Raw genomic sequence first — 12087 nt, 5'->3', positions numbered from 1 at the left:
GTGGTGTGTTCTCTCTGTGTCTGCGTGGGTTTCCTCCTAGTGACTGTCTGTGAGGAGTGTGGTGTGTTCTCCCTGTGTCTACGTGGGTTTCCTCCAGGTGACTGTCTGTGAGGAGTGTGGTGTGTTCTCACTGTGTCTGCGTGGGTTTCCTCCAGGTGACTGTGTGTGAGGAGTGTGGTGTGTTCTCCCTGTGTCTGCGTGGGTTTCCTCCGGGTGACTGTCTGTGAGGAGTGTGGTGTGTTCTCTATGTGTCTGCGTGGGTTTCCTCCAGGTGACTGTCTGTGAGGAGTGTGGTGTGTTCTCCCCGTGTCTGCATGGGTTTCCTCCGGGTGACTGTTTGTGAGGAGTGAGGTGTGTTCTCCCTGTGTCTGTGTGGGTTTCCTCCGGGTGACTGTCTGTGAGGAGTGTGGTGTGTTCTCCCTGTGTTTGTGTGGGTTTCCTCTGGGTGACTGTCTGTGAGGAGTGTGGTGTGTTCTCTCTGTGTCTGCGTGGGTTTCCTCTGGGTGACTGTCTGTGAGGAGTGTGGTGTGTTCTCTCTGTGTCTGCGTGGGTTTCCTCCTAGTGACTGTCTGTGAGGAGTGTGGTGTGTTCTCCCTGTGTCTACGTGGGTTTCCTCCAGGTGACTGTCTGTGAGGAGTGTGGTGTGTTCTCACTGTGTCTGCGTGGGTTTCCTCCAGGTGACTGTCTGTGAGGAGTGTGGTGTGTTCTCCCTGTGTCTGCGTGGGTTTCCTCCGGGTGACTGTCTGTGAGGAGTGAGGTGTGTTCTCCCTGTGTCTGCGTGGGTTTCCTCCGGGTGACTGTCTGTGAGGAGTGTGGTGTGTTCTCTCTGTGTCTGCGTGGGTTTCCTCCGGGTGACTGTCTGTGAGGAGTGTGGTGTGTTCTCTCTGTGTCTGCGTGGGTTTCCTCCGGGTGACTGTCTGTGAGGAGTGTGGTGTGTTCTCCCTGTGTCTGCGTGGGTTTCCTCCAGGTGACTGTCTGTGAGGAGTGTGGTGTGTTCTCACTGTGTCCGTGTGGGTTTCCTCCGGGTGACTGTCTGTGAGGAGTGTGGTGTGTTCTCCCTGTGTCTGCGGGGGTTTTCTCCGGGTGACTGTCTGTGAGGAGTGTGGTGTGTTCTCCATGTGTCTGCGAGGGTTTCCTCCGGGTGACTGTCTGTGAGGAGTGTGGTATGTTCTCCCTGTGTCTGCGTGGGTTTCCTCCAGGTGACTGTCTGTGAGGAGTGTGGTGTGTTCTCACTGTGTCCGTGTGGGTTTCCTCCGGGTGACTGTCTGTGAGGAGTGTGGTGTGTTCTCCCTGTGTCTGCGTGGGTTTACTCCGGGTGACTGTCTGTGAGGAGTGTGGTGTGTTCTCCATGTGTCTGCGAGGGTTTCCTCCGGGTGACTGTCTGTGAGGAGTGAGGTATGTTCTCCCTGTGTCTGCGTGGGTTTCCTCCGGGTGACTGTCTGTGAGGAGTGTGGTGTGTTCTCCCCGTGTCTGCGTGGGTTTCCTCCGGGTGACTGTCTGTGAGGAGTGTGGTGTGTTCTCTCTGTGTCTGCCTGGGTTTCCTCCAGGTGACTGTCTGTGAGGAGTGTGGTGTGTTCTCCCCGTGTCTGCGTGGGTTTCCTCTGGGTGACTGTCTGTGAGGAGTGTGGTGTGTTCTCCCTGTGTCCGTGTGGGTTTCCTCCGGGTGACTGTCTGTGAGGAGTGTGGTGTGTTCTCCCTGTGTCCGTGTGGGTTTCCTCCGGGTGACTGTCTGTGAGGAGTGTGGTGTGTTCTCCCTGTGTTTGTGTGGGTTTCCTCTGGGTGACTGTCTGTGAGGAGTGTGGTGTGTTCTCTCTGTGTCTGCGTGGGTTTCCTCCTAGTGACTGTCTGTGAGGAGTGTGGTGTGTTCTCCCTGTGTCTGCGTGGGTTTCCTCCAGGTGACTGTCTGTGAGGAGTGTGGTGTGTTCTCACTGTGTCTGCGTGGGTTTCCTCCAGGTGACTGTCTGTGAGGAGTGTGGTGTGTTCTCCCTGTGTCTGCGTGGGTTTCCTCCAGGTGACTGTCTGTGAGGAGTGTGGTGTGTTCTCACTGTGTCCGTGTGGGTTTCCTCCGGGTGACTGTCTGTGAGGAGTGTGGTGTGTTCTCCCTGTGTCTGCGTGGGTTTACTCCGGGTGACTGTCTGTGAGGAGTGTGGTGTGTTCTCCATGTGTCTGCGAGGGTTTCCTCCGAGTGACTGTCTGTGAGGAGTGTGGTATGTTCTCCCTGTGTCTGCGTGGGATTCCTCCGGGTGACTGTCTGTGAGGAGTGTGGTGTGTTCTCCCTGTGTTTGCCTGGGTTTCCTCTGGGTGAGTGTCTTTGAGGAGTGTGGTGTGTTCTCTCTGTGTCCGTGTGGGTTTCCTCCGGGTGACTGTGAGGAGTGTGGTGTGTTCTCCCTGTGTCTGCGTGGGTTTCCTCCAGGTGACTGTCTGTGAGGAGTGTGGTGTGTTCTCCCAGTGTCTGCGTGGGTTTCCTCCGGGTGACTGTGAGGAGTGAGGTGTGTTCTCTCTGTGTCTGCGTGGGTTTCCTCCGGGTGACTGTCTGTGAGGAGTGTGGTGTGTTCTCCCTGTGTTTGCGTGGGTTTCCTCTGGGTGACTGTCTGTGAGGAGTGTGGTGTGTTCTCTCTGTGTCCGTGTGGGTTTCCTCCGGGTGACTGTCTGTGAGGAGTGTGGTGTGTTCTCCCTGTGTTTGCGTGGGTTTCCTCTGGGTGACTGTCTCAAGTTCAAGTTCAAGTTCAAGAAGTTTATTGTCATTTCAGCAGTATACAGTGTTTACAGTGCACAGTGAAACGAAATAGCGTTCCTCCAGGACCAAGGTGCTACATAAGACAATACACAACATTAAAGTGCGACTAGTGTAAAGCTAGTGCAACATGAAACAGTGCACACGCATTAAAGTGCAAAGTACATAGAACACAAAACAATACACAACATTAAAGTGCAACTAGTACAAATCTAGTGCAACATAAAACAGTGCATACACATTAAAGTTCAAAAGATATGGCTAAGAAAAATAAAAAACAATGTCCCTACAGTACAATACAATACAATCTAATACAAGACAAGGCAAAAACCATAAGTCCGGAGGGGGTGAGGGAGAGAGACACTGCAATTGAAAGTGTATTTGTGCTGTAAACGGTAACTGGATGTAAACATGATGTAAACCGGATATGTGAAAACAGTACACTCATTTACAGTCCAACAGACCAGTGTTTGTGTGAAGTGTGTGTGTGTGCTTCTTTCAGTCCAGTCTCAGTCTCTAGATGTTTAGGTGTCTGATAGCATGTGGGAAGAAGCTGTTACAGAGTCTGGATGTGAGGGCTCGAATGCTTCGATACCTTTTTCCAGACGGCAGTAGGTTGAAGAGTGTGTGTGAAGGGTGTGTGTGATCTCCCACAATGCTGAGTGCTTTGCGGGTGCAGTGAGTGGTGTAGATGTCTGTGATGGAGGGAAGAGACACACTGATAATCTTCTCAGCTGTCCTCACGATCCGCTGGAGGGACTTGCGATCTGCCCCAGTGCAGTTTCCAAACCAGACAGTGATGCAGCTGGTCATGATGCTCTCGATGACTCCTCTGTAGAAAGTGGTGAGAATTGGAGGGGGGAGATGAGCCTTCTTCAGCCTTCGCAGGAAGTAGAGGCGTTGCTGGGCTTTCTTTTTGATGTTACTGGTGTTAGTGGACCAGGTGAGATCATCCGCTAGGTGAACACCAAGGAATTTGGTATTCCTGACAATCTCCACAGCAGAGTTGTCGATGTTCAGCGGCGAGTGCTCACCCCTTGTTTTTCTGAAGTCTACAACCATCTCTTTGGTTTTGTCCACGTTCAGAGACAGGTTGTTGACTTCACACCAGTCAGTTAGCCGCTGCACCTCCTCTCTGTATGCTGACTCGTCGTTCTTACTGATGAGACCCATCACAGTCGTGTCATCAGCGAACTTGATGATATGATTTGAGCTGTGCATCGCTGCACAGTCATGGGTCAGCAATGTGAACAGCAGTGGACTGAGCACGCAGCCCTGGGGGGCTCCAGTGTTCAGTGTAATGGTGCTGGAGGTGTTCCTACTGATCCGGACTGAGGTCTCCCAGTCAGGAAGTCCAGGATCCAGTTGCAGAGAGAAGTGTTGAGGCCCAGTATATTTAGCTTCCCGATCAGATGCTGAGGAATGATGGTGTTGAATTCTGAGCTGAAGTCTATGAACAGCATTCGGGCATATGTGTCTTTCTTGTCCAGGTGGGTGAGTGCCAGATGCAGCGTGGTGGATATGGCATCGTCCGTTGAACGGTTAGGACGATAAGCGAACTGTAGAGGGTCCAGTGTGGGGGGAAGTAGGGTTTTGATGTGCCTCATGACGAGCCTCTCGAAGCACTTTGTGATGACCGGTGTGAGTGCAACGGGACGATAGTCATTGAGGCAGGACACAGAAGAATTCTTAGGCACCGGGATGATGGTGGTGTTCTTGAAGCATGTTGGAACAACAGCGCTGCTAAGAGAGATATTGAAGATATCAGTGAAGACATCAGCAAGCTGGGTCTCTGAGCACTCTGCCAGGGATGTTGTCTGGTCCAGCAGCTTTGCGCGGGTCGACTCTGTATAGAGTTTTCCTCACGTCGGCTACAGTAAAAGACAGCACCTGGTCACTGGGAGAAGGGGTGGACTTTCTCGCCGTTACATTGTTCTGTGCCTCAAACCGTGCGTAGAAATGGTTCAGAACGTCTGTTGGGAAGCATCTCCGTCACAAACAGGTGGTGTAGTCTTGTAGCTGGTGATGCTCTGGATGCCCTGCCACATGCGCCGAGTGTCTCTACTGCTGTCTGTGAGGAGTGTGATGTGTTCTCCCTGTGTCTACGTGGGTTTCCTCCGGGTGACTGTCTGTGAGGAGTGTGGTGTGTTCTCCCTTTGTCTACGTGGGTTTCCTCCGGGTGACTGTCTGTGAGGAGTGTGGTGTGTTCTCCCTGTGTTTGCGTGGGTTTCATCCAGGTGACTGTCTGTGAGGAGTGTGGTGTGTTCTCACAGTGTCTGCGTGGGTTTCCTCCAGGTGACTGTCTGTGAGGAGTGTGGTGTGTTCTCCCTGTGTCTGCGTGGGTTTCCTCCAGGTGACTGTCTGTGAGGAGTGTGGTGTGTTCTCCCTGTGTCTGCGTGGGTTTCCTCCGGGTGACTGTCTGTGAGGAGTGTGGTGTGTTCTCCCTGTGTCTGCGTGGGTTTCCTCCGGGTGACTGTCTGTTAGGAGTGTGGTGTGTTCTCCCTGTGTCTGCGTGGGTTTCCTCCGGGTGACTGTCTGTGAGGAGTGTGGTGTGTTCTCTCTGTGTCTGCGTGGGTTTCCTCCGGGTGACTGTCTGTGAGGAGTGTGGTGTGTTCTCCCTGTGTCTGCGTGGGTTTCCTCCGGGTGACTGTCTATGAGGAGTGAGGTGTGTTCTCCCTGTGTCTGCGTTTTCTCTGGGTGCTCCGGTTTCCACCCACAGTCCAAACACCCACGTTGGTAGGTAGATTGGTGACTCAAAAGTGTCCGTAGGTGTGAGTGAATGTGTCTGTGATGCCCTGTGAAACACTGGCGCCCCCTGCAGGGTGTATTCCTGCCTTGCGCCCAGTGATTCCAAGTAGGCTCTGACCCACTGCGACCCTGAACTGGATAAGCGCTTACAGATAATGAATGAATGAATGAACTTTTGTTTTGCGGAGTGGACGTTAAGTGGACCAACTGCTCCCCCATGGCTTTAAAGCCCTAAACACTGATCTCCGGGGCCTGTCCTGAGTTCTAATCTCTCCAGTGAGAGTCTGAAATGGCTGTAAAACCGAAATACTCCCAGGTCCCCAGTGGCCCCCGGGTGGTCTTCTAATCTACCCGGAACAATGCCCGGACTCAGCCAGGCGATGACAAGCATGAGGAGAACAGCTGGAAACGGCACTACAGAGAGACTTAATGCATTTTAATATAGTCATCAGGGGTGAATGGAAAGCTGCCGGGGCAGGGGGAGTGGATATGGGTGGGATTTTGACTGTGAATGAATTTTGATGCATGTCTATGACCTAAAATTATATGTTTTTTATTATATCTCTCTAAAACCTTTTGTAGTTTACAGTACTCAGCTGCTGCGCTGGTCTAAGGTCAGAGAAACCGCACTAAAGCTTTCACCTTAGAGAGACAAGAATATCCACTCTCACAAAAAGAAACAACAAAAAAAAGACAGCTCAAAACTATGGGCCTGAAAGGATGCGGAGCTTTGAAGAAATCAAAAATAGGGGCATGTCACGGGGGTGCAAGGAGACAAGATGGTGGAAGCATGTGCACAGATGAGTAAGGTTTAATAAATACAAAGAATCACTAAAGCACAAAGGAGAAACACTAGTAAAACACTAACACACAAAATGAGCAACAACCACTCACTAAGAGGACAGGGCTTAAAGACAACATTCACGACTGTAATCAAAAAGCACTTTATAAAATTCAAAAGATGCTTTTTCATCAGAACTGGTCTGATGAGTTTATGAAGCCCCGGTGTCAGTAAATGGCTAAAAAACATAGTGTCTCGGTCTGAAACGATAGGCTTTCTCTCTCTCTGCTAATGGCAGAGGCATCTGGAGCTTTTTAGACAACAGAGAGAAATTGAAAATCACGAACCAAGATGGGTATAATGCTGTATTCCTGCTTCATTGGTGGATAATATTGACTTATTTTTGCTGTTTCAGGTTACTTAAGGTGGTAATTCAGTAGACGACTAATTACATGAAAGTAAACACAGACCAAATCTACTACAAGTTACAAATTAGTTTCTATGGTAACCAAAACAGAGGGATCCTGACAGGGCAAAAGAAGAAATATAATAAGGTAGTGTCACAGTCACACAGCTCCAGGGACCTGGAGGTTGTGGGTTCGAGTCCCGCTCCGGGTGACTGTCTGTGAGGAGTGTGGTGTGTTCTCCCTGTGTCTGTGTGGGTTTCCTCCTGGTGACTGTCTATGAGGAGTGTGGTGTGTTCTCCCAGTGTCTGCGTGGGTTTCCTCCGGGTGCTCCGGTTTCCTCCCATGCTCCAAAAACACACGTTGGTCTGTGAGTCAGTCTCAGCTGTGAGTGTGTGTGTTGCCCTGTGAAGTTCTGTCGCCCCATCCAGAGTGTGCTCCTGCCTTGCGCCTAGTGATTCTGGGTAGGCTCCAGACCCATCATGATCCCGAAATGGATAAGCGGTTACAGGCAATGAATGTATGTTAATGGGGCGCCTGCATTTTGTAATGCTGTGAACAGGCAGCCATCCCCAGAGCCCGGGGAGCATTAGGGGCTTTGCTCAAGGGCAGTTCAGCCGTGGACATTGTGCGAAGAAACACACTGTTCCTTTGCTAATTTACCTGCCAATTGTGAATATCAAACCAGTGACCTTTCAGTCCCAAGCCTGCTTCTCTAACATTTACAAAAACTTAAATGCCGTTTTGACTAGAAATGACAGAGGGCAGTGTGATATTTGCAAAGAATTTTATGTGATTAAATTTAAGTAATTATGTAAAATAAACTGAGGGTACTTGTGTTTTGACACTGAAGAGTTCCACCATCTCACTGTTCCTGCTTCCACTTTCTATTGCTGGTGTTTTGTCTATTAAGGCTATTTAGTAAGCGCTGACAACAGTGACGAGTGTGTGTGTGTGTGTGTGTGTGTGTGTGTGTGTGTGTGTGAGAGAGAGAGAGAGAGAGAGAGAGAGAGAGAGAGAGAGAGAGATAGATACTAATGTGTGTGTGCATCTGATTGCCTTCCATACCATGAGCTCTTATAGTTCCCCCTCTCTGGGTAAACTTTGCAACACCTGTTTAATTGTTAGCTGTATGGAAATGTCAGTGTTTCACCAAGTAAGTTTCAAGCTCTCCTTTCAGACAGAATCAAATTTAAAACTTCTATATAACATAAACTTGCCTATATCAGTTATAGCGATTTTTCCGTTTCATTCTGTTCATATATATCTATATTTTTTGCTTGTAATTTTAAATCCACATGACTGCACATGTAGTCACGTGATTCGGCCCCATCCAATCTGCCGCATGGAAGCAACACGGAGGAGAACCTAAACACAGAGGTCAACCGAGCGACTCGAGCAGCTCGTACCAAAGAATAATGCGGTGTCTCTTCTTTGGACATGTTTTCATTTAAGTGAAGACGACACTGAACATACAGATGTCAAATGTAAACACTCATAAAAAACAGTTTCAACTGAAGTCAATCCCCAGGCTGTTTAACACTTGAAGCACAATCACATCAACAAATACAAACAGTGCAGGGCTAAAGAAATAACAGAGATTGACAAACTCCCAGCAACATTGGAAAAATATATTCCAGCTTTAATACTTGAGCATATTTATAGCACAAGCCTTAACTGTGATTGAGATATATTTAATCGTAATTGAAATACATTTTTAAATGAATTGGGATATTGATTTGCGGGCATATTGACCAGCACTATTACTTGGTCACAGTCTCTTCTGTACTCCAGTGCCTCCTGGACACTTGGTCCTCATGCTGTGAATGAGGTGTGATCATATTACTGTGTGACGCAAATATCCAGGTTCATAGAAAACACTGCCCTACATCCTAGTTCTCATATTATTGCCGTCATGAGTTCAAACATGTTAAATTGTTTACAGACATATCCCTGCTAAACTGATCAGTCTGAGTAGGGTTCAGGCTCGGAGGGGGGTTGGACAGGAACTTCTTTGAGTGGCCAAGGTCAGGAGGCTGTCACACCCTCGTCCTGTCATGCCTGTTTTCCCCACCATGTGCTCTCTCTGCACATGGGTCTGTCTATTATTGTCCTTGTCTCCGCCCATGTCCCGCCTCCTTGTCCTTTACCCTCGTTATCCGTTTCAGGTGTGTCTGGTCTGTTGATGTATTTAAGTCCCCTTGTGTCACTTCCGGGTATCGGTCATTGTTTTGTTTTGTGTGATCCTATTCCAAGTCGTGTTGTTTCGTGTTGTTCCTTTTTCTAGTCGTGTTCTATATTCCTAGTCCGTTTTTCCTTGTTTTCGTTTCCGCATTTTATGTTTTGTTTCGAGTCCTTTCATTTATCCAGTCATCGTGTTTGCCCTCAAGTTCGTTTATGTTTGTTTTGTTCTTTCGTTAATAAAATCACTGTGTTTTAGCGTTTGCGTCCGCCTCCATCAGTCCGCCATCCGTGAATTCCTAACAGAGGCCAACAAAATGGCTGAAATGGCTGAAGCAGTTCAACTGCTTTGGAGAATGTATGGAAATATTACAAAATAAATCCTAACACAGAAATCCAAGTGTTATAATTATCAACATGAATCAGTGGAAGGTGATATGACCAAGCTATAAATATTGGTGGAGCTTAACACCTGCCCCACCCCCCACCTTTCAATTACACATGGTCCTTTACAACATAACCATAATAGCATAAGAGAAATAATCCTTCAGCAGTTTATATGAAATAATATGAAATTAATTTAATAAATTCAATAGCGTATTGTCTTAAACAGAAATGACCCCAAAACAAATTCTTGGTAATCTGGGTAGATCAACAGGAACACAACACTCTCTCTCTCTCTCACACACACACAGAGTACTGTAAATGGAGCGTGTAGGACCTTTCAGCACAAACACTTTCTGATTGATGACTTCACATAAAAAGCTCTCAGCGGTGTGTGCGTGTGTTTGTGTGTGTGTATATGTGTCTGGCACATACCTGAGGTGTCTCAGCTGGTTTGTTTGTGTGCCAGTGTGTGTGTGTGAAGCTTCCTCCATCCAAATGCACACTTGCATACAGGTGTGTGTGTGTGTGCTGGAGTGAAACTGATTTGTGAGACCATAGAGTCTGACAGAGCAGGAGACCTGCCAACAAAGCAACTATACAACACAGTATCACACCAGCACCAGGACCTGTGTGTGTGTGTGTGTGTGTGTGTGTGTGTGTGTGTGTGTGAACCATGTTCATGAATGAAAACCCCAACTCATACTACTGCAAAACTGCATTTTCATACACACTTTATTACAATTCATCAGTCTCTCTCTCTCTCTCTCTCTCTCTCTCTCTCTCCTGTGATGAAGGACTGTCCTTATTAATGATGTCTTGAGACACAAGCCTTTGTTAAAACAGGTGCTTCTGTCAAAAGATTTAGCAAATCATGACCGTCTGCTGACCCCTTGTGGCCTTCCTGGAAAACTACGTTAAAAAACGACATTTAGGCCACATTTTGTCATTTTGTAAAATCAAAATAATCCGGTGACAGTCCTCACCTGTTAATGCAGAATGTGAATCAATATATAAACGTAATTTATTTTGTAAATAACTGTGAATGTAACTTATTTAAGCTGTATTGTCCAGATTAAATAAATAAATAAATAAATATATATATATATTTATATTCTTATCCCGGTGTTATACTCTGCACTTTTAGGAATGAAGCGTCCTTCCAGTCCGATATCTCCGGAGGCTGAAGGCCTGGCTCTGTGTGCGGGCCGCCGCCATGACAGTGAAGACCCCCGCCCAAAACGGGAGCGTAAACAGAGGACCCTGACTCTGTGTGAGGTGTGTAACATCCAGCTGAACTCCAGCGCTCAGGCCCAGATTCACTACAACGGAAAAACACACCAGCGCAGACTACGGCAAGCCAGTCAGGCCAAAAATAACCGGACGGCTAGTAACGGCACAGGTGAGCGTGACCAAAGCTCTCTTATGTAGACGTGTGCAGACATTTATTTCTTTTATTTTTTTATTTCAACCTTTACACTCTTCATCAGGCAAAACACCCTGAAAAAAATGTTTTTAAAAAGTTCATATTAGGGCCAATCAAAAACTACCAACCCATCAACAATTTCGTGACTAAAACTTTGCTGTAGATAGAGTGGGAACTTGACTTACATTTTAACATTGCTATAATAAAAGTCCTAATTCAAAAACCTTAAAGCAATGATAACACACACAAAACAGCCTTTAGGTGTTAGACTTTGTATCTCCATTTGTGTTCCTCTTTTAGACTGATTTGAAACCTGCTGCTTTTTATATTGTGTTTATATTATATCTGGGATAAAATCTTTTTAAAACGACTTACTTGGAAAAGAATGTTTTTCCCTTCATCTAAAACAGTCCCAGTTTGGAGATACAGAGTTGTCTGTGACAAAAAATTAAATTATATTTCTTAACATTAACATTACACCTGGGCACTAATCTGAGCAGTCCAATACAAAAAGCTTCAAATCTTAAAGTGCTTTATTGCATCCTTGCAATAAGGTGGCAAGGTGCTGAGGATATGTGTCATTAGCTTTAGCATTTTAAAGGTTTCTTTTCAAGAGCCTCCCCTGGGATGTTGAATTCCCCAATGTCTCCCTCCACCTCACCATGGTCCTTATAAACCTCAGTAAATATGTCACTATCCAGCAAAGTGTGGGGATTTCAGATTTAAAAGCTGAAACTTTTCAACCCTCAGAAACCTCTTCCCATGTTGTTTCTGCTCTTTGTGCTGTGACAAATTACAGATCTGAGGCTCTGATAAGCGGCTTCTCTATGCTACAGTGGCATACAAACTGAAAATGATGTTTAAAATCCTTCTAGTTGAAATGTTCAGCTCTCCTAACTCTTCTTCAGACCAAAGACAGCTGCAATCCAGTAAGATTAATATCCAGGTTATAATTTAGACACCTGTTTTTGTCGTTATATTATTGATATTATTATGTTATGTTACATTATGGATCTGGAGGTTGTGGGTTCGATTCCCGCTCTGGGTGACTGTGTCTAAGGAGTTGGTGTGTTCTTCCTGTGTCCGTGTGGTTTTCCTCCGGGTGACATTTACATTTACATTTACATTTATGCATTTGGCAGACGCTTTTATCCAAAGCGACTTACAAAAGAGGAGCTAACATTCGAACTACAGCACAAATTATACAAAATACCTTACATTAAGTGCAATATGCCAGGAAGTAATAAGTGCATTAAAGAAAGACATTCAGTGCAAAAGATACTCTCGGAAGAGCTGGGTTTTCAATGATTTCTTGAATGCAGAGAGGGTTTCTGTTGCTCTGATAGTGCTTGGAAGCTCGTTCCACCAGCGTGGTACCAGAGATGAGAATAGCCTCAACTGACCTGTACGGGGGGTTGGTCGTGTTAGT

General features: G+C 46.9%; 1 protein-coding gene across 4 annotated transcripts in view; it reads left to right on the top strand.

Annotated features, from left to right (window-relative positions):
- Nucleotides 1-12087, top strand: part of LOC136692366 (zinc finger protein 385C-like) — a 104921-nt gene that overhangs the window by 27803 nt on the left and 65031 nt on the right. For all 4 annotated transcript variants that reach the window (XR_010801937.1, XR_010801936.1, XM_066665703.1 and 1 more), the window contains one exon: nucleotides 10380-10634. Coding sequence is in view for 2 of the 4 variants with exons in the window: in XM_066665703.1 (XP_066521800.1) it covers nucleotides 10380-10634 (255 nt within the window). In the remaining 2 variants the exon portion in view is untranslated. The remainder of the gene's footprint in view (nucleotides 1-10379; nucleotides 10635-12087) is intronic.

The sequence above is a fragment of the Hoplias malabaricus genome, chromosome 3, assembly GCF_029633855.1.
Source record: "Hoplias malabaricus isolate fHopMal1 chromosome 3, fHopMal1.hap1, whole genome shotgun sequence".
In the NCBI taxonomy this organism is placed as follows: Eukaryota; Metazoa; Chordata; class Actinopteri; order Characiformes; family Erythrinidae; genus Hoplias; species Hoplias malabaricus.
This window is presented reverse-complemented; position numbering and strand designations above follow the sequence as displayed.